At 39.3% G+C, this 26,315-nt stretch overlaps 1 protein-coding gene across 5 annotated transcripts in view; it reads left to right on the top strand.

Moving 5' to 3' along the window:
- LOC588140 (poly(rC)-binding protein 3) overlaps window positions 1-26,315 on the top strand; it is a 144,373-nt gene that overhangs the window by 113,890 nt on the left and 4,168 nt on the right. For 2 of the 5 annotated variants that reach the window (XM_030973095.1, XM_030973094.1), the window contains exons 7-11: window positions 4,710-4,794; window positions 7,089-7,177; window positions 11,843-11,892; window positions 15,201-15,320; window positions 16,533-17,630. In XM_030973095.1, the coding sequence (XP_030828955.1) occupies window positions 4,710-4,794; window positions 7,089-7,177; window positions 11,843-11,892; window positions 15,201-15,320; window positions 16,533-16,881 (693 nt within the window). In that variant the 3' untranslated portion in view covers window positions 16,882-17,630. Of the gene's footprint in view, window positions 1-4,709; window positions 4,795-7,088; window positions 7,178-11,842; window positions 11,893-15,200; window positions 15,321-16,532; window positions 17,631-26,315 lie in introns of those variants that run through there. The other 3 variants (XM_030973096.1, XM_030973097.1, XM_030973098.1) reach the window with 2 other exon arrangements.

Here is a 26,315-nt window from a genome sequence, read left to right as displayed (position 1 = left end):
GGTTCTTCCTTCCCGCTTGGGAAGCAATTCCCAGAAACACATTTGTGCGCTCCGTCATGCTAGACGGGTTCTGCATAAGTCTTGCAAAGCCCCTCCCGATTGGCGCGACCTGTAAAATTGATTTTAATCACTCATGTGTGAAATATGCATCATATGAGTTGCATCAAGTAAAAGAAGCTTTCCAAATATGTGTCATTTATTAATTATAAATGCGACTAAGTTATGATAAAACATAGATAATTCTTGGTTTGTTTTTTCTGGGACGCACTGTATAGTAAAATTCTGTCACGTTTTGTTTGGCAATACTTAGTGTTTGAATTTGCCAAGCATACTTCATGTTTTGTGTTCCGTCCCGTTCACGACTTTGTGTACTGGGGTTTTACGCCGAGTCGGCTGTGTGTGTGTGTGTATAGCTCGACTTGTTACAGAATTTATTGTGCATTCCTTGTGTTTGACGCTTGTTGATTCCCTTGTTCGTAGTGGGTTTAGTTCACTTCTCATTTAAGATAATTTGTTGATGCTAAGATAACTCTTTGTTCGAAGTAGCCTTTGTGGCTACTTATTTGTTATTTGACGCTTTAAGGAAAGTTGTCAATTCTTTTGTTTGGGGGGGGGGCAAGACATCTTGCACCCCTGATCGGGTAGTTTATGCCTGGTGTGTCCGGTGCACTGCCCTTTAGTAAGTTGGCTACTGTACCTCCTGGGCCAGCCATGGAGGTGCGCCCATTTGCCAGTATGCCCAGTCTAGAAATTCAGAATGCTTCGGCCGCGAATATAAAGACTGCCTCAAGCAGAATGCCCTTAACAGGGCCTCTCACGCTTGGGGAGGCCTCAAGCTTTATGGTTTGAGGCTCTGTTACTCCGCAACAAGGGTGACCCGGGTTTCACGACGACCCGCCTCTCACTAACAAGGAAACAGAAGGGTGCCGTGCTCGCTGATGCTTCCCGTGAATTGTAGGAGCGAGACGGCCACGGTCCCACTGGCCGTAAAGCTAAAGTGAAAGCTTAAACTAGCAAGGTTGTTAAATGAAAGAGCTCATCCACCCATGCTTTGGCTGAGACTGGGGCTAAAAAGGCGAAGAAGAAATCTACGCCAAAGTCAGCCTTCTCTGCTACCGCTCGGGCGCAGCTTAGGGGTTTGATGGAAGAAATGTTTGGGCAGCTGGGGGTTCCAGTGGTCCTGACAGGCTCACAAAGTTTGACGTCATTTGGCGCCTGCCTTTACTCGTGTCTCGGGTGGCATTGAGGACCCTATCACAAATTTTTGTGTGTGTCGACAACCCAGCCTTTGGGGTTTCGATGTGCAGCTCCTGCTTCTCTCGGAGTCCATCCAGGGGAGGAGTCGACTGCTGCCGCACAGCCGTGGGGTTCAATGCCTCTTGATCGGCAGTGTGACTGGGACTTGGCTTCCCAGGTTTCAGCGTTATCTGCCTCGGACTCTCAGCCGGGCTCACTCTGATGCCTGTGCTTTGTTGGAGAAATATCTTCCTAAACTTTTTCTCCAGCCTACCCTCGGGTTGGTTGACCGTCATCATTGTTTAGGACACATGCTGCCCCGGAAGGTATCCCGCTGCCAGAAGAGTTTAAGGCAGAGTTTACGAGGCTCTCTGCTATCTGCACCACGGCTGCTAGAGAGGTAAAGCGCCAGAGTTTGGCGTTCTCCTTTGTGGATGAGGTCACTCGAATTATTTTGTTGCCAAGCAACTTTCGCCGGAGTCATTCAACTTAGCCCTGAGACTTGGGATTACAATCATGTCAAAGGCGTACAAGCACCGGGATAAGCCGTTTGCAGCAGTGGCGGATATGACAAGAGTTTCTCTTCGTCTCTCCCCCTATCTAGGTTCGCTGGTCAGCCTTTTGGCCAGGCCTGACAAGCTGGAGGTTTTGGCGGAGGATTGCCTTGTCTTGGAGAATTTACTTCTGTTGCTCTTGGGCCTCATGTGGACCAGTCTCTCGTGCTCGGTGGACATTTTGTCCTCGCAACGCCGCAAGCTCGCCTTGTTGGTGCTGGGGTTACTGGAGCTTGACATCCCGTCTCTTTGTGAGGGGATTCCCTCAGCCGATCCTTTGTGGGGGACAATTTCCTGCTCTGTTACAGAAGGAAATAGATCGAAGGAAGCAGGCGGCGGATATGGCCAGACATTTCCGCCCCCAACAGCCATCTAGGACTCGTTCGAGGCCTCCCAGCAGGCCTACTGCTTCCACCTCACGCCAATGGGCTCCAGCTCTGGGTCCCCACCGTGTGTTGGTGCCGCATTGTGCTTCTGCACGTTTGCCCCAGCCTCGACCGAGCCGTGGCAGGGGGCCGGCTAGAGCTTCAGGGGGGGGGGGGGGGCAGAGGTCTTCGGCCTAGCCCTTCCCTAGGAACCAAGCAGCACTTTGAGGTGTTGCCCCGAGCGTTTGGAGACAGAGTCGGCGGGCAGCTCTGAGGGTTCCTTCTATATAGAACTAGAAGAGCCCCTCCGGGCGGCATCATTTGGGTTCGTCCGCTACCATTGTCCGCCCCTTTCCCGAGCGAGATTCTCATGTTGCTCGAGAAGGGTGCTATAAAACGGGTTTGGATCACCCTTGTCTGAGCCTCTCTCCGATCTGTATCATCCCCAAGCGCTCGGGGAAACTGAGGATGATCCTCAACATGAAGAGGATCAACCTCCACATCGCTCCGGTGCATTTTCGCATGGAGCATTTGGCTACTATCCTCCCGACAATAGGCCGGGAGGACTTGGCAGTCTGAATCGGATCTCAGGGACGCCTATTTTCACATACCCATCCATCCCCGATCGAGAGATCTGCTAGGGTTCGTTTTTCAAGGCGACATCTACAGGTTCCGGGCTCTTCCCTTCGGGCTGAGGCCAACTCCTCGAGTGTTCACACACATGGTTTCCGCTCATATTTCCTTTCTCCAGTGAAGTGGTCTCCGGCTGTTTGCCTACCTAGACGACTGGCTCCTTTTAGCGAGCTGAGAAGCCCGTCTACTAGTTCACTTACAACTTCTTCTGCGGACCGCGCAGGGCCTCGACTTTCTGGTAAATTTGGAGAAATCAGAGCTGTCTCCCACCCGTACCCCGGTGTACGTGGGCACGGATTTGGAATTTCAGATTGGCCCGTCCCAGTCGGGACAGGATTCAGACCATTACCAGGGTGACCCGGTACCTGCGGCGTGCCCACAGGGTCCCGGCCAAACGGTGGTTTCAGTGGCTAGGTTTTTTGGCCAGCCTTGTGGACGTCTTTCCAGACTGTTGTCTTCACATGAGACCTTTTCTTGACACAGTTCATGTTCATCACCAACCAAATAAACCCTTATAGAATTTTAAAACATAAGAAACATACTCACATTCTGTATTATACCATAAGGATTATTAACTACTTGGTAGCCTGCCCAATTTCTTTTTAACTTGTTCATTTTCAGACAACAGTAATATACAAATAGTTCATGTTTTTTCAGTGTATTCATAAATATGCACTGCACACAGGTTAAGTCGTAACTTGATAATGACAAGTCTTGTTCATAGTGGCTCATTGTGACTTAGCCAAGTACATTGCATTTCACGAATGCATGAGCTTCAGAACGTGAATCATTTGTTTTAAAAAATAGGTTTACAATATGAATTTAAATTTGAGAAATAAGCAAAATAACTTCAAAATTCCAAGCTGTGCATGGTCTTTGGGACAGCCGTTTGAATGACATCATTCACAGTACATAAGTGTGACTCATTCTGCGTATCAATGCCCTTGTCATTTGAAACTACATGCATTTTATCACGCCTTTGATTTTGTTCTTACCAGAGATGTACATACATGCACCTCAGCCATGCATTATCACTTGTAGCCATGTGTCATCTCTGATGGGTATTTATATGCACAGTAGGCATCGTACACTGTTAGACAGAATAATGCACGGCCACATGATGTTATTTGACCAATAACATTCTTGAACATGTATATAAACATTTCTTTTATATTCTCAGAGAAGTTGCATAGTGGAATGCCCCCCCCCCCCAAAAAAGAGTGAAAAAGAAATCTGAATATTGGAATATTGGCCATAGAAGGTTTTTCTTTCTCATATCTCCAGGTGGTCTATTTGCATGTTGGTAGGTTGTCAGTACTAACATGTAGCATCAGGATATGTTCTGATGCCTTTGAATTCTTCTTTAATTTTTAAGACTTTGAGAAGAGGATTTGCTGATAGTTTTGGTCTTTTTATTTCATATTTACAGAATTGATATTAATAGTAGAGTCTTGCTTACTTTAGTAATACAAATTCTGAATATATGAAAGTTCTGCAAGATGAGTTATTAAAAAGGCTTTTGCTGAATTTGGAAAATTTAGGTTGGGAAAGATAAAATCTTAATCTTATAATCTTTCTTCATATTCTAGTGCCTTTTTCAAGACAACAGATGATATTATATGTCTTACAGACACTTTATATAAATATGTTAGACACTTGGATTGTCTATGTACAGCATTTTGCTGATAAGGAACTCCTGGAATTCACAGTATAGGAACAGTGTGAAGATCTTATTTTGCAAATCATCAGATATTTGTGAAAAACTTTAAGCATATGATCATTACGAGTCTCCAGTTTCAATTGATTATAAACAAGGCATATGAGCCGGTGTAATGACAGAATGTTAAGGGGAAAATTGGTGTATGTGCCCCCCTTTCTTCACCCCCGGTGATCTTGGTTTTCTCTCGTGGTCTACTTTCAGTTAACCAAGCTCCACCACCAACTTGCCCTGCACCACCAGCAAACCCCCTACGCAATCCCTGGACAGACCCCATTTTCTCCTGCAGGTATGTTCCATCCTCTCATTCTCATAATCAATGTCATCATTTGTTTTCATCATCATCATCATCATCATCATCATCATCATCATCATCTTCTTCTTCTTCACACCAGCAATCTAACCATGACCCAAACTATCACCATCCCCTTGCCCTCTCTGTCAATTTTTCTGTTGAAAACTCTCTCTTTTTAGACTCATATTTGCATATGAATGGCAAAATTTTTGTCACACCTGATAGTTGATATCAATCGCAACTATGTAGATAAGAGAAAGGAAACTTGCGATTGATGTGGATAAATCGCAACTCTTTGTAAGACTGGTCAACAAAATATTTCTTGTACTAAAAAGTGAGGGAGAAAAAACTTTTGAGATATGAATATAAATTTTGATCTGTGATCTTAGTTGAAGAATGTTCTAGGAAATGTCCTCGAAAATAGGTTTTTGTCTTCTATTTTTCATCTCCTTTAGTTTTTGCCTGCCCACCCCTCTATCCCTTTCATTTGATTTGTCCAGTTTTGATCAAAAGACTAGAACCCCCTTGTCCAAATATATATGGGTTTTTTTTTCAGTGTAAGATCCTGAGTTGCATTATTATTTCTTGCAACATACTGTTTTTTCATCACTAGGTTTTGCTTTCTCCCCCCCCCCCCCCTTGCCCCCCTCTCTGCCTCAGACTCTGTGAATCTATATACATGTATTGTACCACTTTACCTTTCCTGATGACCCACAATGTTATTTCCTTTAGCTCTAATACAGAGTGTTTTATTTCTTATGAACATATTATATAAAGCATGTTTAGTGTTTCAAATATTTCACAATTGAGGTATACAGCCTACTCAAAAAAATGTGTCAGATATGTATTGCTGAACCAGGTTTTTGTGTAAATGTGAAGTGTCTCATTAATGAAATATTATGCACACATTGCAAAATATTGCCCATTGGGCTTTAAAAAAACATTCAATGAGGGCTATTATAATTCAATAATTAGCATATAATTGGAATTACCTCAGTAGGCACAATATAAGAACAAGTGATAGGTGTTGAGAATCCATTCAGATATTTATTTTGTGAGGTGTTTAACACAAATTTATCAAAATGTTGAAAAGTGTAGAAAAATGAAAATAATCTCTAAAGACATTGGACATCCTGACACCGTCTTCTTTTAAACTAGTGGAAACAGTGGTAGACCCTGTTTTTAACTCACTTGGTTGGTCTGGCCTACGCTAGACTGATTCACTAGACCGCTCCTGAGGTACGGTTCGTTTTGTCTTCAAACTTGTCTCAATTTTACCCTAATGAACCCTTCTTATGCTATTCTTTGCTAGTCTCTTTTTATCTTTCCTTACCATATGTTATTCTTTGTTTTTGTTTTCTGTTATAATTCTCTCTTTTTGTCTTTCCACATGGTATTCTTTGTTCTTTCCTTCTATCATCTTCTCTTTTATCTTTCCCTGATTTATTCTTTGTTTTATCCTTTTATAATTTTTCGCTTTCTGTCTTTCCTTATGGTATTTTATTTTTTGTTTTTCTTTCTATTATCTCCTCTGCTATCTTTCATTCCAGCAATTCTTTTTCTTTAGCATTCTCTCATCTTCTGCATTTTCTTTCCTTCCTTTCCTCATCTCTTCTTTCCTTATGTTTTCCTTTGTTTCATCCTCTCATCTCTCTTTTCCTTATGTTATCCTTTGTTTCATCCTCTCATCTCTTCTTTCCTTATGTTATTCTTTGTTTCATCCTCTCATCTCTTCTTTCCTTATGTTATCCTTTGTTTCATCCTCTCATCTCTTCTATCCTTATGTTTTCCTTTGTTTCATCCTCTCATCTCTCTTTTCCTTATGTTATCCTTTGTTTTATCCTCTCATCTCTTCTTTCTTCAATTTCTACTTCTTCCCTTATTTAATCATCTTATTTCCAAAAGTCATTACTTCCATTTCAAGTATGCTTCATGGCACAGTGGTGTCTTCACAATCACTGTTAGGCCACTCGAACATAGAACAGTCTAGCTTTAATAGACCGGTCCAGGAAGTAAGTGAGAATGTGGACATTGATTGTTATTTTTTGTTGAAATATGAGAAAGTGGCAAAATCCAAATTTATTCATGCATAGAGTTCAGAATTTATCCTAAAAGTGTACCATTTTTATCCTAAATTTGTATCATTATTGTCAGCTAAAGATTTGGGTTAGATCTTCATTTTAACAAAGCGTCGATTTGTTACTATGTAGAAGCAAGTGTTTATTTATTCTAGACTTATTTCAGCCTTATATTGTTCCCTTCCCTCCCCTCCCTGATTATGCTGACAGCGTTGACACAGTTTGCAGCCCAGACAGCTGCTCCTCCGCCACAGGTACAAGGTCAAGCCACAACACAAGAAATCACCATTCCAAACCATGTAAGTATGCTTGATCGGTAGATACATATATTTACCACAATAAATCAATGTATCTATCTATTATTTGCTAGTTTATCCAAAATACGCCACCATCGAGAACTCTTTAAAAACATCACCTTCCCAGGGTTCACGTGCGCAATGTATGCCCGCCCGCCATTCATCCTCTTTCTATTCTCGCCTACCGTTACAGCTGAGTCACATTTAAAATCTAGGATTTTGTCCTTTTTTTGATAGGCTTAGCTCTTTTTACGCATTGAATTCCGTCCTCATTTTAATTGCTATTAATTTGGTGGTACAGGTTCCCAAGTCACATATTTGTTTTTTGCAGAAATTTGAGTATCATTTCTGCTCCGCATATTTCCCTTTTCACCACTGTAAATTACAGGCTTCGGTACCCCACTGGGTTAGGGCGTTTGGTCCTGGCGTTAAGGCCCATGCTGGTTGGGATTTCTTACGTGTGGTTAGGCGGTTGATTTATTCGTCGCCCTAGCGTCCCGCCTTAGCTCGTTATGCTTCGCGGATCACCGCTTCTGCGGTGCGACCTTTTGTCTGTTTGTGATTGTTTGGTTTATTTTTCATGCATGCTGTTGGGCTTAGTTGGGAATAAAAACATTTTATTTGAAACTGTTTGGCTGGAAATAAAGTAAGCGTGGAGTTTATTTCGCTCTCGCTCCCTTTGTCTGGCGTTTCTCTTTGTTTGTTTTCTTTTTGTATGCAGGTTCATGATGAATAAGTCAGAGCCTCTTACCCGTGTCTCTCCCCCAGCAGCTACTGGAGGTGTGTTCGACAAGCCGACCACTCGTTCATTCAGTGTGGTGGCGTGTAAGCTAGGGAGCGCTACTAGCGTCTCTTGAACAAGCACGTTACTGTTTGCCAGCTCAACTTCTGTCGGGCTCGGTATGACATCCATTGTTGGGACCCGTGGTCCCAGCAAGGGGGCGATCAGTTTACTGATCACTAGCCCACTCCACACAATAGAGGCGGGCGTCATCGGCTTGCCGACCACTGGCGCTCGTGCTCTGGGGAAGAGTGTCGCCATTGCGGCCACTGACACTCGGAACCCGATCACTGGCTCTGCTCCAGCCAGTGACACATGCAATTTGAGTGGTTCCTCTGTACTGGATACTGGCTTGAATCCTTAGGAGCCGGCTTCCTTTAGATGCCAACCCTTCTCTGTTGCCATCGATCAAGCTGAGCCTCTCTACTACTTGAAGCACTTTGCCGACCTCTGGTGGTACAGGCCTTCCTTTTACGCAGTCGGCTCTGTCTGGGCTTTGGACACGGGCGTCCAGGATCTAGGTCCAGTTTGATCCTGTCCGGGTTCGGACCTGTCCCGACATGGTGGCTTGATCTGGTACCAGTTGCCTGGATTGTGTCTGATCTTTCGAATCTCTCCTTCCAGTATACAGGCCTGTTTAAATGTTCCTGATACTCAGGATCCTGTTCACATACTGGTTTGGTACCCGGTTTTGGTCTTTCCCGGTGTTCGGTGCTCGTTGCCACCTGGCCAAGGCTGCCCCTCTTATCTCAGTCGCCGCCCGGCAAGGAGACTAATGATCGTGGTTGCGCCCACCCCCTTGGGGCCAGGTTCTCCATGTAACTGATTTTGAGGGTCAGGTTGGTGACTCTGAGTCACTAGTCGGCGCGGCTCCCAAGCCCCTCATGGTTTTGCAGCCGAGGTGCAGGCTCTCCTATAGTCTGAGTTACCAGAGGCCTTCACACTGGCTCTGCCAGGTACAGCCCAGGCTTCCCTTCTCCCTCCACGGGAATACCGCTCACGGTGTTTTGCCAGTCCGGTGACAGGTATCTTGTGAGTTTGGAGGTTTTTCCCTCCTCCGGGGATCTCCTCCCCTTGTAGTTATGACAGGCACCACCCTAGGGTCGGCCAGTCATGTAGAAGTCGTCACACTGAGCTCCACCTTTGGGTCAAGCTCTGTGTCTTACGGCGTGGTTGCGATACAACGACCCCGTCGGGAGTGGCCCCGGTTTCACCCACGACGTTGTTTGATCCACTTTCGGGAAACACAAAGATCCCAATCTCACAGAGGCTCTCGTTGCCCGGTCTTCGTCTGTGCAACCTGTTCTGCCGCACTGCAAGATGTGGTCCATCGTCTGAGTCTCTCCGCAATCACAAAGGGTATCTTCTTCATGGGCATAGCCCCATCTTGCCATGTTGGCCTTACACCGGCTCATTCTCGTCCGCATTCGATTTAGGCATTTCCACTCCGGCCACTTCAGGTTAAGTGCTTGATGAATACGGGCTTGGCTGATGGTGGAGGATTCTGTTCAGGTGGTGGGACAGAATCGAGGAAGCTGTGTCGGGATACAAGGCGTTTGTGGGGTTGTAAGTAGCCGTATAACATGGGGCTGTCATCTGCCACCTGCTTCATCCGTTCCTTTAAGCAGGTGTTAGTGCGTCATTGGTTAGGAGATCCGATGCCAGCGAGGTTATATAACTCCTCAACTTTTGTTGGTTTCAGGCAGCCTGTTATCTTTCAATAAGAGTTATTGAGTGTGGTGTCAAGCTTCTTCACATGGGCTGATCTGCTCCAAACTGGGCAAGCATATTCTGCGGATGATATGCAGAGGGCAACAGCTGCAGTTTGTACAGTTTTGGGGTCAGTGCCATAGTGTGCAGTTGCTAGCTTTCCTATGATGGCATTTTGAGATTCTACTTTGCCTATTGTCTTCTCAATGTGCTTCTTAAAGGATGGCATGGAAAACAATGCAGGATATGACTGGTTACAATAAAGATAAATCTAAATCTGTGTAGTTGATCAAGATAGTGAATTTGTTCATGAACTCAATGACTTCTATTGCCGATTTGATGTAGAAAATTTCTCTATTGAAACGATTATTTAGGGGTCTGCTGTGGAAAGAGTTGACAGTTATAAGTACTTGGGAACAACGGTATCTGATTCACTCGACTGGTCATCGAATGTTACCTTGCTTAGAAAAAAGTGCAATCAGAAAATGTACTTCTTGAGAATGATGAGAAAGATGCATGAAGACAAAAGAATTCTGACTCTATTCTACAGACCATTGATAGAGAGTGTAGCTACATACAACATAATATGCTATTTTGGGAATGCAACTCAAAAAGATAAGAAGAAGTTAGACAGTACGAGGAGAGTAGCACAACGGATAATTGGCAGTAGCCTACATGCAGTATCCACACTGTATGAAGAAAGTGTAGTTGCTAAAGTTAAACGAATCATGAACGACCCCACCCACCCGCTTCACACTAATTAAAATTACAATAGGTCAGGCTTTCGTTTGTGTGTGCCCAGGTCTGCACGAGTGAGAACTCGGCAATCATTCATACCAAACTCCATCCATATGTACAACGGAATGTCTCGAAGACCCAGTGTTGTACTTTAAAATACCTGCCAACCCTTCCGAATAATCCGGAATATTTTGTTTTTCTGGATTTTTAGGACCCCAAAATCCAAAATATTCCGGATTTTCAAAAAAACAAATTTGTGTTGCTTAAGCCAAATTAAGCTTGTTTTATCATGTCGCGATGTGAGAGTTCACATATTGCGTGCGTTGAAGGGCTGCATGATTGAGCAGCAAATTTGTATTCGCTTTTTGCACAGATTTACCGCGTATTGCTAGTTACACTGCCGCTGCATATGCAAACGCCTGTTAAGGGTACAGATTTCTTATTTTCGAAGACATACCGTGCTAAAAATTCTTAATTCTCATTTTAAATTTTGGCAGGTATGCTTTAATATTATATTTAATCTAATTAATAATTCCCAAATTGGTTTAAGACGCAAATATATGTATGGATACCAACCCTTCTCAGTATATTTATATTTATCTCACCTGTTAATTTGTTTGATCACCTGACACCTCTTGCTCTGCTTCAATTAATATGTTAATTATTGTTCTGAATTAGTGTTTATAAAACAACATTCGATCCTCTGTTAATTTTTGCTTAATCATATGTCAAACCTTGTTTATTTACTGTTAATGTCTACATTTTTGTAAATTTATTAGTAAATGTTAATCTGTATATGTTACACCAGTAAAAGTCAAATATCCAGAAATGGACAATAAATACTAAATTGAATTGAATTGAAGTGCAATCGAGTTTTACACCTAGGTGCACTGGATGCTCGCAGTGGTTGAGCTGCACGTTGTTCCAGTCTAGCTTCAGTTCTCTCTTTGCCTCCCTTTTCTTCAAGTGGAAGACACACACCTGAGTCTTGGATGGGTTTGCCCGTAGGATGTCGTTGATCTTGTACTTAATATAGTTTCATGAAACAATCCCCTGACCTGTTGTAAGCCAGATATACTTTTCTGGTTATTCATCATACCTTGGATATCATACCTTGGAAGTAGGCATAAAGTTATACAAAACTTATTTGCCCCTCGGTGTCTGCTAGTGGGTTACTCTTGAATTTGGCGTTGTGCAGTTACGGATGAACAGTTCATCAGGATTAAACTTGTTATTCACTTCGGGTCAGAGCTTTGTAGATCTCTTCCCCTGTACTCGTGATTCTGAATGTTTGGAATGCCTGATTGGTGCCTGATTAGTATGGGCTGCTCGCACAAAAATGAGTACATGCTATATTATGTGTAATGGTAGAAACTAAAATTAATGTCCATTTCAATATTTATGTTACTATACCCTCTTTCTTGCTCTTGGAAATATAGCTCATTGGATGTGTCATTGGAAGAGGAGGAACCAAGATTCAAGAGATCAGGTAAGATTGTATTAGTAATATTTTATTTTATTTTGTTGCTTATAAGCTATTGAACATGTTGAATAATTATACCGAGTTAGACAATGCCACCTGTGTGCTCAGAAACCCTGTTTTAAGCGCCCTATTAATGTAATTAATAAAAATGATATTCTGCTTTTATATAGTGTTTAATACAATGTCTCTAAGTGCTTTACAGATATACTATTACCCCGGTCATTGGATTAAATACTTGCCCACACACACTGTGTGCAAAATCTCCACTCCTTGGGGAGCATTCCAGCAAGGCGTTAATCTCACACCAAAGATTTAAATTAACACACAACACGTTTGTATGAACCATAGCCATTTGATAATAAAACAGTATTTGAATGGGATCATGCAACATCAAGTCTGGTGGAATTGAAGACATTTCTTTCGAGAGAAAGAACTTGAAAGCCTGCTTGTGAAGCAGAGGTTTTATATTTTACATTTTCATAAAATGAAGACATCATTGCAGATCTATATTGGACCTAAAAGTAATGTACAGTTAGCCTTTGTTTCGGATGAAAGTGGAAAATGCAGCTTCATATCAGTGTTTAAACTACGAAGCCATGGCACATTCTTTAACATGTGATCAATAGGGAACACTTCTGAGGCATTTTCTAAGAAGTTTTTTGTGGTAACGGTTCACTTACCATTGTTCGTTCTATGGTAATGGAAAATTACTTAGTGATTTAAACTCACTGGAGCCCTTGGAGTGAGTTACACACATGATATAATTGCCAGGATGATAGGGTAATGGAGACCAGTAATAATAATGATAATTATCAATCAATAATAACAATCGTGTTAAAAGAATATGCATCTAATGACTTATGTTTTTGCCGTCACCGATCTTGATACAGGTTGAAGATCTCTATAGAAATTTGTAAGAAGTCTGTAGCATCTAAGATGGTGGAGATAGATTGGTAGAAATAAATGGCTAAAAATGGATCCATGGTTGATCTCATGGTTGATTTCGGGAATAAGGAGATCAGTGACCACGAGGGGGTGCTGTAAAGGCTACGCCTACACAGTTTTAAAGGAATCAGGATAGAGAAAGGGACCCAGAAAGTGATCACAAACACTGCATGTAAAACATATATAGGATATGGCAAGACGAAGAACATGCCAGGACACGCACTCTCACCCAAATTTGTATTGCCTTTAGACAACCATCAGTAAGATTAGGTCGAAAACAAATGGAATCTTTATTTTTACCTTTCTTCCATTGCAATTTACTCAAAATTTTCTGCGTGAACATATACCTCATTTGGTATCTTTCTAAACAGTATTTCATTGTGGTCAAGTTTGACACCATTGTCATCCACGCGCAATGAACAACAATTTTGTCATGCATTTTAATATTACGCGTGGAAAATTCAGTTTTTGGGGCAATAACTTTGTGATGAAGTCATCAAATTCTATCACACTAGGCAGACAGTTGTCATTTATAGATATACACATGTGTACCAAGTTTCATAGACTTTAGTAAAAAGCTAGCAAGTTGATGTTATTTAGCATTTTTTCTTGAAATGTGCGATTTTACAGAGCAATTTTTTGCAATGTTGGTCTTTGATAAGGTATAGTTATTATTTGGCTGGAAAGGGTATATCTTGAAGTAGGATAGTGGAGATACAGAGTAAGAAAAAAGGCCTTAAAATGGACCAGAAACTGACCAGAAACAGACCAGAACCAAACAAAAAAATAGTTTTTCAACTGTAGACCAAATTTTGATGTGCAGTCCCATGTTTAAAAAAAAATGTAACTCAGCAATCATTAGCTGATAATCCAATTCAAAATTATCAGTCAGACAGAAATCTCTCAAAATTAGTTGTATTTGATTATCTAGCAGGGAAAACAATATCTCAGTCTTCCTTTTGCTTGCTAGCCATTCTCCCACGGGAGTCGCCATTTTGATTAAAATAGTGATGTCAGCATAGTAAAACATATGAGATACCCACTTACTTGTATTTCAGCTACAATGTATGATAATCACACGTCAAATGCAGCCATGACAAAACAGTTTCCTTATAGCAAACCATTTTGGTAATGCATTCAGATGAATGAATATTCATTCTTTCATCACATGCTGTGACAAGATTTTTGAAACAGTTTCTTTTGTTAAGCAGCATTTGGCATGCATAACTTGTTGCTGTGTCAGACAAAGCTCTGCCATTATTCAAAAGAGTGACAAAGACGTACATGTACCTCTACTCACCAAAATCACCTGTTTGAGATACAGGGGTAAAGGTGGCTGTCAATTTGCATCAATTACTCTATTTGATCAGTCATTATGCCACACCATATGTCAGTGGATATGTACTATTCTGACATCACCATTTCAATAAAGATGGCGAGTCTCATGGGAAAATTGAAACATTTGAGAGATTTTGTTTCCTTGCTATTAGTAATCAAATAGGGTTATTTTTAATATTTTTTTTTACTGACTGACAATGTTGAATAAGATTATCAGCTAATTTTCTTAAGGTTTCACTTTCCTTTACCTTTTCATTAGTCTTGTTCAGATGGGAATTTGCTAGTCGGCGTAAGTTAATCCCTGTAGCAGTAAATACCTCTTGTATATTTCACTTACATCAATAGTTGTCCACATGCTCTTACTTGGACCAACTTGCCACGAGTAAGTTAACATGACCTTCCACTGACCAGCGTAACTTATGCTGAGGCAGCAGAGCCAACTATACACAGAGTTTGGCCATCCGGTTCGAGTTGGACACAATATGGCGACTACTGCTTTGTTGAGCAAGCACAAAACAAACGAATATACGCCATGTTGTGACCCAGTGAAAGCAAGTTGGCCAAACTCTGTGTATAGATGGCTCTTGAAAGGTCACAGTTACATGTACTCCCGTTTGTAAGTTGAGAGCATCCACACGGTCAACTTACGCTACCCTCTAGTCATGTATTCTGGGAGTAAATAGGTCAGGGTACAGGTAGGTGTAGCTAACACGATCAGACAGTCACTTCTCTGACCTTGACACCTACCTCACCATATTTACTCAGACTAGCTCTTAACATGACCTTTACCCCAGGATAACTTGCCTCCGTTTGAAGAAGACTATTTTATGTCATTATTTTTTGAATTTGTGATTTTCAGCAAGCTTTTGTCAATCTGTTATAATTCTGATGATTGCGAAAGCTCATAAATAACGACTCATAACTTGAGGGTTTAATTTCACCATGAAATTGTATGAACATTATGACTAAGAATCAAGTTGCATTATTATAACTTGATATTTTTTTACTTGCCTATTCACCTTGGTTCATAGGCAAATGTCAGGAGCCAACATCAAGATTGCAAACTCACAAGAGGGTAGTACAGACAGATCAGTAACAATCACTGGGTCACCAGAGTCTGTTGCAGTTGCTCAGTGTCTCATAAATACCAGGTGAGTTGTGATAATTGTGACAGGGTGCAGGGTGTAGAAGCAGTTGGCGCTGGGGTGCAAGGTATACTTTTATTAGAGGCAGTCCAGCAGCCTTGTAATCAATCTTAAAGAATTTTCTCAATGTAATGTTACATTACCTGGTGTTTATCTTTGAAGGACCAATCTGTACATCTGTCTTTTTTCCATATTTTTTATTGTTGTTATTTCTTTTCTTTTTTGTTGTTTTGTTGTTGCAATTGCAAGAAAACTACAGATTAATACATTTTGATTTTAGTTGTTCATTCTGATGGTTGGATGTCAAGAGTAAGAGAATGCTTGATGCACAAAAGTAGCACCAATTTTACAGTATTTTATCAAGATATATTCTATCCATAGTAAGTTGTTAATCATGTTTGTGGGTTCATATATTATCAGAAAAATTCAAACATTGGTTTTGCCCAAGTAATGCTGAAGAACTTTTGATCTAAAATCTCTTCATCACTGTTCATGCTTAAAGTACCTTGCACCCCTGTGTTCAAGTTTTGCACAAGGTTTGTCGATAAGTTTTTTCTTATGTTTGCATGCTAGAAATTGTGATTTATTCATAGATCTATTGACGTATGTGTTATAATTCTTTCTCTGAAGAGATTCTGTAAAATATGGGAGATTCTGGATGATTGGCATAGTAACACCAATCCTTGCATCACCGTGTTTTGAATTTAGTAACTGGTTGTCCCATTCAGAGTTGCTTGCATAGATATTTGTATGTGTGTTCCACTTGGCCATGTTTTCCCACCATTCAAACATGTTTTCTCCACCATTTCTTCAATACTGCCATCTTATTATCATTCACATTGTTACTGTCTATCCTCCCACCCTTCTCTCTCTCTCTCTCTCTCTCTCTTCTCTATATATATATATATATATATATATATATATATCACTCTCTGTTGTACCCAAAAGATTGTTGAAATGAGACTTTTATGTTCTTCATATGTCAAAAAATATTCTTCCTTCTTTCCAGCGCTACTCACATACTCCCAGCACACACACACATATATGAAGTTAATGTCTTTATTACCACTTGAAACATTGTCATTGTTCCTCCACAAGTGGTTTCTTTCCGTTAGTCCTTCCGTTTTCCTGATTCCCGCCCATCCCGAAGGCTGCTTTCCCCTCATCTCTTCCTCCCTCATCTTGTTACGTTTTTCTCCCATTGCCTTGCCCTCACAGCCTCGAGCTAGCAAAGGGGCTGACCTTCGACCCATCGACCTTTGCTACCGGTGTGACCTCATCCTCGTCCTCCAAAACGTCTCCGTCTCTCGTATCCTCACCTCTGACCTCTGCCACCCTGTCCGCTAACCCCCTCACCCTCCTTCCTTCCACCATCAACAACAATGGCACAGCAGTCGGCACGGTAACCACTACGGCACCCACCCATCTCACCATCCCTCTCAACAACCTTCTAAAGACGGTGCCCATGCTCAACCTAGAGGCAGCAGGCCAGCTGGTTAAGTCCACCTATGCCACCAAGATGCGTGCATCTGCGGCCAACTCTTCCAAGAAATTCACCCCTTACTGAGTTTCTACAGGCGATCTCTCTGTGGCAAATTGTACATCGAGTCTTTTACCTGAAAAGGGGAAAGCATTCATTATGTACATGCATACAGCATTTGTGCTAACGGGAGGTAGAGCTTACATGATGCCATTACCAGTATTCAGAAAGTGTTCTCCAATAGTGGAGAATCTTAATTGGGTAATTCAGTGGATCGTTTGAATGTGTAAAATTCTAATATGAAATAGACTAGTTTTAATTCTATTTATTCATGTTAATGCAAGGTGAAAACTTCGATTTCCAATTTTCATGGCTGGAGAATAATAATGAGCAACAAGTTTTCTATTTATTTTCTTTTTAACTTTTACCAATATTGAATCAAATCATTTTGACAAAGAAAAGCCTGACTTTTTTTCTTGAAATTTAGAATGGGCTTAGGAATTGTAAAGTTTTGATAATTTGTCTCATAAATCATGTCTTGATGTGTGTTAGAAAACTTGATTGCACTGAAAAGATGAAATGGCTACCGTACATCTGTGATCTGTATTCTTCAATTTCATCCTATGAGACATAACGTTTTCACTAAATTTATGAAAACTAACCTTCTAAATATTTGTAAGTACATGTATTAATCAATATTCCAGGTAATTAGAAACAAAACTAGAGTTAGATGCTTCTTGTAAGTGTCGGCTTGCATGGTGATGTAGATATACAGTAGGCTTGCGGGTGCACCATGTGAGAGAGAGAGAGAGAGAGAGAGAGAGAGGATTGAGGAGTCCTGAAAAGGACTCTCGGTAATCTTTCTTGGGGGTGTGTAGTCCTGAAAAGGACTTTTTGTGTAGTCTTGAAAAAGACTGTTGGTTATCTTTCTTAGCTTATAGTTCTAAGGAGAACTATCGCTTGGAGAGGATGAGTGGCGGGAGTGGCTCGACATTTCGAACAGGTTGACTATTTGTCGTCAGGAGTGGAGAATAGCTGACGTGCGTGAGCTTAAGATTACCGAGAGTCCTTTTCAGGACTCCTCAATCCCCTCTCTTTCACATGGTACACCCGCAAGCCTACTGTAATACTAGAGTTATAATGATATAATTTACACTAGAGTTCGGACAGCATGGAAGCAATTTTTTCTATTGCTTTTTTTTAAGCATTGGTTCAATACTTAACACACTTTATTATTTGAAGGTAGAAATCTTGAGCTGTTATTTATTTTACTTTGTTCGTATATATCCATAAGAGGCTGTACTCCATCTCTCCATATTTGTTTTTATCCAATCCTTTTTCTATATGGTAAAATACTTTTTTGATGGAGAAAGTATGTGTTCTCTTTCTTGCCTTATTAAAACTTACTCCAAAGTTTTCATGACCATCCAGACTGAGTAGTTTAATGATTCACCCCTCTTAGACTGCACTACTTGTAACCAACAATGCCTAAGCGATACCCATTGGTCCCCCATGGTCCCCTTTTTCTTATGTTAATTGAGAGCTGATTTGATGAGATAACCACCTGTCAGTGACCACTCGGGTATAATGCCTCCTGGCCAAACTGGTGCAGATAAGCTTTAAAAGAAACGTCATTTCTTTGTCTTCTTTTTTTAATACCTGTGGCCTGTTCAATGTAGAATGAACAATAAAAACCATGTAAGATGGATTTTTAATTTACTGCAATGCCACTAAACGCATCATCCGTTTAGAGCCAGAAGTGCACCAATTTTGTAATACAACAAAGGGGTTAATGCCCTTTCCTGGCTCCAAACAGACAATATGAAGGGTGTAAAAACAATATTCACTATTGCACTACATGCTAGTTGTATTCATTGTAAATTGTAGGAATTTATTTCAGAAATATGACATAGGTATAATATTTGAAGTTTGTCAATTGAAATATTTGAAGATAAGATTTGAATTTGCTAGAATTAGATTATAACATGATATATATCATTCTTTTTAATGCTTGTTACTGTTTGCTGTATTAGAGTATGAGAGTTTGTATGAATCCATGACATTCAAATCGAGAATAATGATTACATATGTATTCTAATTTCATGTGCCCTTTTTTATGCCCCTATGGTAATGGTTGAAAATTGAAACTTTCATGAAAGCTTTGTATTCAGGATTCTATTTGCTTGAATATGCTTCAGACGCATCAATTATTAATAATAATAGTAATAATATTTAGCTTTTATATAGCACCAGGTAGTTTAAAGGGCATACAGGGAATTGTTTTTTATAAAAGCCTCTTTTAGGAACTTTGACAAATATAGGTAGATTACGTACATGTAGGACTATAGGATATTTTGGATCAGGAGCATTGTTTTTTAATTTTCTCCTTGACTCAATGAACTGATAGACCAAAGTTGTTGCGCACAAATGTGTAATATGTTGTTTATAGCCTCTTCATTAACCCTAAAAAGGCCGGGATAGTTAGGTCATCTCACAACTGGGAAGGGACCCCCCCCCCCCTTCCAAATCTTGGCCATGGAGCTACAAATATTTTTTGTGGCACATATGTAGAGAAATTTAAAATGAACTCAAAATAGAAATTAAATTTTCTTGACTTGAAGCAATTTCGAATAATCACCTAATTAATTATTCATATTATATATGATCAGGCTTTTGTGTATATTAAAGGGGAAGTCCACCCTGATATTATCTTGATTTTAATAAAAGCAAAAAAATTAGAGTAACAAATTAGTGAAGTTTCTTTGCAATATCCTATTAAAAATAAGAAAGTTTTGAATTTTTGAAGTTGTCATCAGTGTAACACAAATTGACAACACTGTGGTGTATCTTGCGAGCTCCTCTACAGTTTGCTCTGTTCAGAAAATTGCATACATTTTCTTAGTAATTGATGATGGAGTAGACTTTAAACTTGTTAGGGTGAATATAGGGATTGAAAATACTTTGAAGTTTTTTAGTACAGTGCAAATGAGAGGGGAGTTTGCAAGATTCGTCACAGAGTTGCCAATTTGTGTTTGATTGATCACAATTTCAAGTGGACTTCCCCTTAAGTATAGGAAAATTGCAACGTTGAGCCACGCAGCCAGAACCTTTTGAAATGCTGGGCGCTAAACCCATTGTCTAATTTTATAACTTTGGTGTCAAAAGATGCACTAGACTTGGAGATTAGAGGAACAAAAGCATGGGGTTGTACAAAAATTCTGCGAAGTTAATGGTGAACTGTACAGAGCAAATTGGAGTGAAGCTCGCATTGTACGTAACAATGTTGTCAATTTGTGTTTCACTAATGACAACTTCAAAAATTCATAACTTTCCTAATTTTGATTGGATATTGCTCAAACTTTCACTAGTTTGTTTCTCTCATTTTTCTGCTTTTATTAAAACCAACTAAATATCAGGGTGGACTTTCCTGTCAAGAGGATCACTGGAGCTGATTCAAGTCCATTGTAATGAACAGACTTTGGATTATTTGGATATGGATTATACATATGAATGTTTGAAATGAATATCCTTTCATACAGATATTAGAATGAGGTAAAGGAGTGGGGGTTATCATTCAGCACTGGGTTTACAAGAAGTCCTCTAGAATTTCATTCAAAAGTATACATAGTAGAAAGGCATACAAGTACAAATAATACCACGCACAATTTGTCTTTTTTATGTTTAAACTTTAAAAAAGTGACCTACCTCTGAATTCTTGCCAACTGTTTTTTTTGTATCTCTCAGAATCTTCTTCATATGAACATTCAGATTGAACGTATTTAGGTGTCATCCCACCAGACTAAAATGTCTTCTGCCAACCTCACTTGTTATTTGGAGAGAAAAGGCATTATTGTATTGTATGAAAAATAGTATTAGTGGCAGTGGTGGTAATTTTACCTGACTGCTAAGAAAGCATAAATGCATGCTAGTGAGCAACCAGAGGACTGAAGGCTTAAGAGACCTGGTAATGAGAAATAATGCCTTACCAAAGGGCATTAGTGCATTGTCTTGGTTTCGAACCCGGGTCACCGGATTACAAGATCACTGCTCTACCAACTGAGCTATCGCGCCTCCTCATAGACCATAATCCTTGGGTGAATTTCTTAAATAGCTCTTTGAATTAAACACTTCGTCCACACCTGGTTTGTGAAGTACTTAATTAAATCCACAGACTGACTGCTCTGTCTGATAGAACTATTAAAATGGCAGTTTTAGATGTAGAAAAAATCACTCTTGATTGATTCAGGCACCTGTGCGTGATACTTAGGCATTTTTAAAATATATTAGTCAGGTATGTTAACCCATATTATCATCAATGATGAGGGTAAAAGAGAGCATATTTTTGACTAAAATGGGTCTGCCAGTCCAAATTTAATTGATTTTATTTTGAAACATGCTGTATACACTCATAACAACAAAGGTAAGAAGTTGTTGATTTTTTTTAAATCAAAGACGGGGGAATTTTCTTGCATATTAAGGTATTTTGAAGGTACTTGTTGTCAAGGGGGTGTTCACAAAGACTATGATCGACTTTAAAAATAAAGGTGAGTTCTGGTCATCCGATTGCATTGTGACAGAAAAGGTGTGGAATGGATCAGAAAAAGTTGTTCATGTAACATGTAAGTTTTGGTGTACACTGCAAGGTTCTGGAGTCATCAAAATCATAATAAATTTGGCCCAGTCTTGGTAAAGTAACAAGCATTATACACAGAAAGATGTATATGGGACTACACAAATGGTGTCAGGGGCTACCAACCTTGATTTCCTAATCTTTCTATGCTCACTACTCGGCCAGTATACATTTTCTACCAAAATTGTTTGGCAAATGACATTTATATTTGTAATCTTGAACATTCAGTGTAAGTTTTGTTGATTATGTGAGAATTCATTTTCTTTTTTTTAACCAGAACTCACCTTTATCTTTAAGTTGGACTGAACTATGGCTGGCCATTCATGCCACTGTTTGCTCTCATTATTATTATCTTTAGAAAATATTTTTTATTCAATAATGAATTATCAAAAAATGTAAATTCTGTAGATTTGTGACCATGGTTTGTACGTCCCTTATGAGACTGATGCCAGTAAACGGTGAGAGCAACCAGTGGTATGGATGGCCTGCCATAGTTAAGTCCAACTTAAAGTCGATCTTAGTCTTTGTGAAACACCCCTCTGGCTTATGATGAGGATAGGGACTCAGTGGTGGACAAAGGGGATGGCCCCTATTTTTGATCCGTATGCACAGCATGGCTGCTTATTTGAATTTGGCATCTTGTCACTTGTCACTTGTCACAAGCCCCACTGTCCTACTTGTAGCTACTTGCTCCCTCTATAGAAAACTTTCCAAATCGGTGCCTGTTGGTCCCCCATGATCCTCTTTTTCTTATGTTAGTTGAGAGCTGAGTTAATGAGTTAGCCACCTGTCAGTGACCTCGCTGTGTGGTCTAATCCCTTCTGGCCCAGTAGTATTGACGGTCTTTAAATAACACTTGAATAATGGAGAGTTTATAGCATGGCAAGAGACAACACTGTCCCAGCTAAAGCCTATTAGATTCTTTAAAAGGCTTGATGGATAGGTGCTGCAGCCATGTTCAGAGGGAAGGGGTGGAGGGGGCTAGGGGGCTGTGCTCCCTCTCCCTTGAGGATTTTTCAAGTTCATTATTCAGGCAGCAAAGTGCCCGAACATATCATGTTGTGTTTGTGCAGCATGATTTCCGAATCCTAATTTTGTGTGGTCTTTTAGTGTATTTAGTGTATATTGATGACCAATTAACAATTTTACCTTACTGGTAATGATTTTCATTATTTGACTCAATTAGCCCACTCATATAATTGAAGAAACGGCAAAGTTGATGTTCAGGCTAGAAGCTTCAGCCTTAATCTAGAAAATGTACCAGTAATTGTGTACAGCATTCATAGCTGCACCACCCCCAGATATCTATTATTATTATTTTATGAACCTGTCAACTCATCAGTTAATCAAGTTTTATCTCACAGGCTTATGATATATTCTACCTACAAATTAATACATTGATCTACTTACTATGTATATATTCAAATGAATACACAATGCTCCATCCTTAAATATCACTATTGTTAGCATCAACATTTATGTGTTCCCCTCCCTTGCTCACAAAATGAGAAGAAAAAAGTTCATATTTAGAGAAAAGACGTTAGCTGCCTTAAAATGATACCCGTCCATGATGATTACAGCAAAGCAACCCACCGAGTCAATGGGGTTAGGGCGATATCCTTCTTTTGATATATCAGGTCCAATCTTATGACTTCCTTAGCTATGATACCACCAATTTACTGAATAGTATGCGCTGCTTGGTCATGCACCCACTTTTCAATGCTTGGGTCCCTAGTGAGGACTTTCCAGTAAATATTCAATTTTGACTTTGTATTTGTGATTCTTCGGAGTATTGGATTAATTAATTTACAGTCAACATCACAACAAATTTGCCATCTTTTGTGCTTTCAGGAAATTCTTTTCCATCAAATTATTTGTTTGTTTCAGATGTAAATGGTTAACATTATGGAGCAAAGCTATTTGAATATCAAGTTCTATTTTTTTATAAAGCCCAGTCTAGTGAGCATCAATTTAAAGATTCAACTTTAGATATTGCTTCAGAAACAAACCAACTGAGATTATCACTGTTTTGAAATGTACTTGCTTCATAACTTATTTGCACGACAATTTTTTTTTATGGACAGTAAGTACTGTGAGATTGCAGTATGTTCCATGGAAACAAAGAGTTATTCACCTTCCATTTTTCTACATAGACTAAAGAAGGCTATACAGAGAGGTTATTAATGAAAATGCTTGTATACAGGTTATGTTGCTTTGTGTTCAGTGTTCCAGGATAACAAATTAAAGTCTGATTTATTATTGTCTTCCTTAAGCTTTTGACTGTTGCTGACTTTCTTAAGCAAGACAAAGCAGCTTGTTGTAAGATACCGGTATATTGTTCCAGTGTAATTTGCTGTACTTTAGGTAAACGGCTTATGTATGTTTGTTTTTTTAACAGCAAGATTTAAACAATCACTTTGTACCCATTTTCTCTCTTCTCAGTATCATCCTCTGTCCTTTTTGTTTTCTGTACTATTGTTTTGTATTTCTCTCTATTACTCTCTCTCTCTCTTTCTTTATCCCTCTCTCGTACTTTCTCTTTTCTCTCTCTCTCTCTCTCTCTTTCTCTTTCTCTCTCTCTCTCTCTCGTGCTTTGTCTCCTCACCTTCTTCTCTTTATCTGTATCCCTTCATTTCTCTCTGTTATAAAGCTACAGTTTCATTTTGGGCAGTTATTGGTGTATATTGGTTGTGTATAGATGAGTAGTAATTTAAGTAAAAGTAAAACAAGGGGAAATGCATAAAAAGCCAAACTTCTTTATCATATTTCATGATTTGTTTTAATCAATTGAAACTGAAGGGGAAAAAAGGTCTTTTATCAAATGGCACATGAATTTCAGCAAATACCAATCAATTATCTCTCTTTTTTTCATTACCATATTCAAATCGTTTTAAATGTTGTAATTAATTATGATAATAATGTTAAGACTGTTAAAATTGTTTTTAGGAACTGAAAATTAGTGCTAATTTTGAACAAAAATGCATTGAGTATTCCATTCAGGGTTTCACAGATCATTAGAAAGAGAGCTTTGTTAAGTTGAAACACAGCAAATGATATACTATTAAAGCTGTTATTTATCGCATGATTAATTTTTCGCGCTGAGCGACCCCAAAACATATTTGCGTTGCACGCAATTCAGCCCGTTCAAAACATGCATAAGAAGTCATGCTTATATTTTTGCGAGTTCTAAAAATTCGCGCTTGCCAATCTTAGTTTTTCCCGGTTTAGAGTACTTTGTGTAAGTTGCTCAAAATTTTAAAATGTAAGCTTTGGGTACAAATATTTAATAGGTGATATTTTTCAGAATTATGTATGTTAGGCTCTGGTTGACTTAAGTTGATGACATTACATTTCTGTATAAGACATCTCTTTTTTGCTATTGCAATTCATGACCACATTCTTGTAAAATTTCCAAGTAGGATCTGTTTTAAGGAGGAGCTTTACAGGGTTAGTCTTTATTGGAGTAGGAGAATTGTCTCAAGTTGAAGGAAAATGGATTAAAACTTACAAAATTTATATGTAGTTTATTAATCACTTGTACTCATTTTTAGAATACTTGTATACTAAATGTAATAATCATGTCTGCGCTAAAAATAATAGTTTGTTAATTGGAAATATTTGTATGTCCAGTCATATGGGGGGGGGGGGGGCTGCAGCCCTCCAGGCAAATTCCACAGCAAGATAAAAAAATACAAAAAGAAATATTAATGATTATAAGGAACCCCCTTGAATGCATATAATATATCTTTTGAACTTGAAGGAGACATTTGTTTTAACAATATCTTCTAACATTATGAAGAGATGATGGCATAGCATGAGTTCAGCTACTGGCCTCATGAAAGAGAGACACTGATCTCGCGCAGAAAATGATTTGTAAATTTAATATTTTATATTTAATTGTTGCTATGCCACTGGGAAGAGAATTTCCCTTTCAAACTCCCACCCAGCCCCTTCAATAGGCCTAGGACCAGTGTTTGTCAACCTTTTTATATTCATGGCACCCTTGTGAGCAAAAAAAGTTTTGCGTCGCCCTAATCCCAAATTCATTACTAAAGATTCATTTTACATCACTCTGCCACTCGTCACATGCCATATACACACAGTTGTTTTTATAAAAAAGTTTTTAAAGTTTGCGAGCACACCCCCAGTATAGTACGATAATACTCTGTAAAGAGGTCTGTACTCAAAAGGAAGAAGAAGAAGAAGAAGTGAAGTGAATCAGCGAAAGAGAACAACATTTTTAGTATCTTGGTAAAAAAACACACTTGACATGCCAGATAAGATGTAAAATATTTCTTTTTATAGAAGGTAAAAGATCATAGGGTCATGATAGTGTACAAAAAAACAGAAAATATCCTGTTCCTGTGATAATTCAACAATAAAATGACCCAATGTCGACCAAATCGGGATCAAGTATTGAACAATCCACACCAAAATTACATTAAAATCCATTTTGGTTCTTGAGGTCTGATGTTAAAGGTCACAACTGATCAGTGAATATACATAGGCGGAGGCATATTAGAGATGCAGTCCTATTCATCTTCCTCACATTTTGTTTCATTTTGTATAATCTATTTAATAAGTTCTGACTTTATACATTTTCTTGCAAAAGTGAGATAGTACATGAATGTGTGAAAAGAACAATTTTTGGAAGCAACTATTAACAATTGTTACATGATTAGACTTTTGGCAGGCAGTTGTTCAATCCTTGAAAGTCAAATATGAGTGTGTTAAGTATATCAGTGTAAATTGTTACCCCACCTTTTTGACATTTCTGTTTTTGTGCTAATGTGTACTAGAAATATTATTTTTAAAGTCTTGCCAGCTGTGATGCCATTCAACAAACGATTCTTGCTTTGAAAAACCCTGCTTTTGAAGGCTTACTTCATTC

The sequence above is a fragment of the Strongylocentrotus purpuratus genome, unplaced genomic scaffold, assembly GCF_000002235.5.
Source record: "Strongylocentrotus purpuratus isolate Spur 01 unplaced genomic scaffold, Spur_5.0 spur5_scaffold_6, whole genome shotgun sequence".
Lineage (NCBI taxonomy): Eukaryota > Metazoa > Echinodermata > Echinoidea > Camarodonta > Strongylocentrotidae > Strongylocentrotus > Strongylocentrotus purpuratus.
The sequence above is the reverse complement of the archived record's forward strand: the minus strand, read 5'-3'. Positions and strand labels throughout refer to the sequence as shown.